Below are 2,500 nucleotides of genomic sequence, written 5' to 3' on the forward strand. Positions count from 1 at the left end.
CACACACACACACACACACACACACACACACACATACACACATACACACATACACTCATACACACACTCACATACACACACTCCCACAAACGTGCACACACACAAGCACAAAATACATACAAACTACTTCTGCTTCACGCCTTGGAAACATTTTCAAATAGGCATAACACCTGCAGTTCTGTGTTTGGTGGCTCTTAAAGGGTATCAGGGTGACATTCACACATCAACAATATCATATTATCTCATTAGGCACACAGATGGCAAAGACTTGCCGTTCTCCCAATTGGTATCATGCTGGACATAGGAGGGGATAGTCCTGGTTTGAATGTTAATTACTTTTTCCGTCCTTCGTTTCCTCAGAGATTTTGGAAACATTTTTCTTTCCGTCACTGTCCCCCTTTCCCTTCGTTCTGCTGTCGACGTCTCAGCGTAAGACTCCGTCAAAAGTCACTTTTCACCATGGCGTATAGCGGAGTCGTACACCAAGCATTGTGTTTGTACATTGCCCATTCGTTCAATTGTCTTCTTCTTCTTCTTTATGATCTCCGTGTCAGGCCTGACGAGACTGCAGGAGGTGCTCAAAGCGGCAGAGCGGACCCCTGCACAGATCACGGTCCGGAAGCTGGAGATGGTCAACTCGGACTACCTGGTACTGCTGAAAGAACTTCAAAATCGTGGGGAGTACAGGTTCATCGTAGACTGTAACGTCAAGACAGTCACAAGGTTTTTGCACGCGGTGAGTTGTGTGGTAAAAGTAGATTTTTCCTCACCCCCGCCTTAAACCTTCAACTTTAAAAAAATGTTTTTTTAAATCTACCAGAAACAGGTTTCTCAACTGCCTTCTTTGTTTTGTCAAATAGCTTTGTTCTATCGAAAAAAAACCCCAAAACAACAAAGATGACCCTAATTGGATTGTCGATGCTTTGAGATGTGTTTGTGCGCGCGCCCGCGCGCGTGTGTGTATATGTGTGTGTGTGTATGTGTGTGTATGTGTGTGTGTGTGTGTGTGTGTGTTTGTGTGTGTGCGTGTGTGCGCACACGCGTATGTACATAATATGTAACACAGTATTGCACTCTTACGGTACCACACATTTCACCTCTTCCTGCTCCCCATTTTCCCTTCTAACTTCATAAACGGAAGCAAACACAGAGATAATGGTCAGCTTAGCTCTTTGTCTTCACATTTTATCCCATTTACCAGTAACTCACTCTCCAACCATCCCCGTACTTTGTTTCTAGAACCCACATCTAAAGGATCAAAGAGTCGGGTGTTTGTGGGGGTTGTGCGGGAAGGGGAAAGGGGAGCGGAAGTCGATACTTTCGTTGAGTAGTGGCTGCAAAAACTATCGTCAAATCCCTCCAGAAAATGTGGGATGTTTCTTGGACTCCGTTCTCGCCTCAGCCTGGCCTAATCCGATTACTCCGAAGTAGGAGTCCACGACGCAAGCCGACCTATTTTTGATAACTACGTTAGCACTTAGCTTGTTCAATTGGGAAGTAACGTTCTGGGGTCAGGTCTGGCTATTTTGATCAATCTTCGCGCGATTGTTTAACGGTGTGCTGGGTGATTGTGGAGGGCAATAAGTGTTGTTCATTTGAATTCAAAGAAATTGACAACTCCCCCCCCCCCTCTCTCTCTCTCTCTCTCTCTCTCTCTCTCTCTCTCTCTCTCTCTCTCTCTCTCTCTCTCTCTCTCTCTCTCTCTCCCCACATACACACATATGTACACACATACATACATACACACACATGCCCACATAGGCTGATGCACATGCACACTCAATATACACAAATACTTACTCTTTCCCTCTCAAACATGCGAACACAGACACACACACACACCACACACACACGCACACACACACACACACACACACGCTCTCACGCACAACACAAACACGCATACACATAGACACACATACACTCACGTATGTACAACGCACTCTGAAACACGAAACATACGACTCACTCATACACACACGCTATATCGCCCACCCTTCTACACATATTATATAACTCTTCCACTATCTTTTTGTTCTCTCTCTCTCCTCTCTCTCTCCCTCTCTCTCTCTCTCTCTCTCTCTCTCTCTCTCTCTCTCTCTCTGTCTTTCCCTGTTTGTCTCTCGTTCTCTTTGTCCTGCTTTCTCTTTCTCTCTTGCACATACATAGACATTACTTCGCCGACACATAATCATACAATCATGCCAGTACATGAGGGCAAATATACAACTGTTGGTTGAACACATTGTACGTATAATAAATAAAGTATGCCAAAAGCATAAAATGATCCTCTTTTCTTCCCAAACCCAGCTATTGTTGGAAGATGTAGAAAAAGCATAACACATAATTGAACCCACCACTTCTAACAGTGAAACAGTGTCTGTAACCAAAAACAATAACAACAGCAGACGCAGCAGCAGCTCGGAAGTGACAACAACAATGACACGTGAAATGACAGCAAAATCATCTCCAGAATCCCGAATACTGATGTTATCGCCCA

At 44.5% G+C, this 2,500-nt stretch overlaps 1 protein-coding gene across 1 annotated transcript in view; it reads left to right on the forward strand.

The window, feature by feature from the left end:
- Positions 1 to 2,500, forward strand: part of LOC100533316 (glutamate receptor subunit protein GluR7) — a gene marked incomplete at its 3' end in the record, with an annotated part of 195,730 nt that overhangs the window by 186,218 nt on the left and 7,012 nt on the right. The window contains 1 exon segment of the mRNA NM_001204614.1: positions 554 to 736. Coding sequence (NP_001191543.1) covers positions 554 to 736 — 183 coding nt within the window.

The sequence above is a fragment of the Aplysia californica genome, unplaced genomic scaffold, assembly GCF_000002075.1.
Source record: "Aplysia californica isolate F4 #8 unplaced genomic scaffold, AplCal3.0 scaffold00447, whole genome shotgun sequence".
Taxonomy (NCBI): domain Eukaryota; kingdom Metazoa; phylum Mollusca; class Gastropoda; order Aplysiida; family Aplysiidae; genus Aplysia; species Aplysia californica.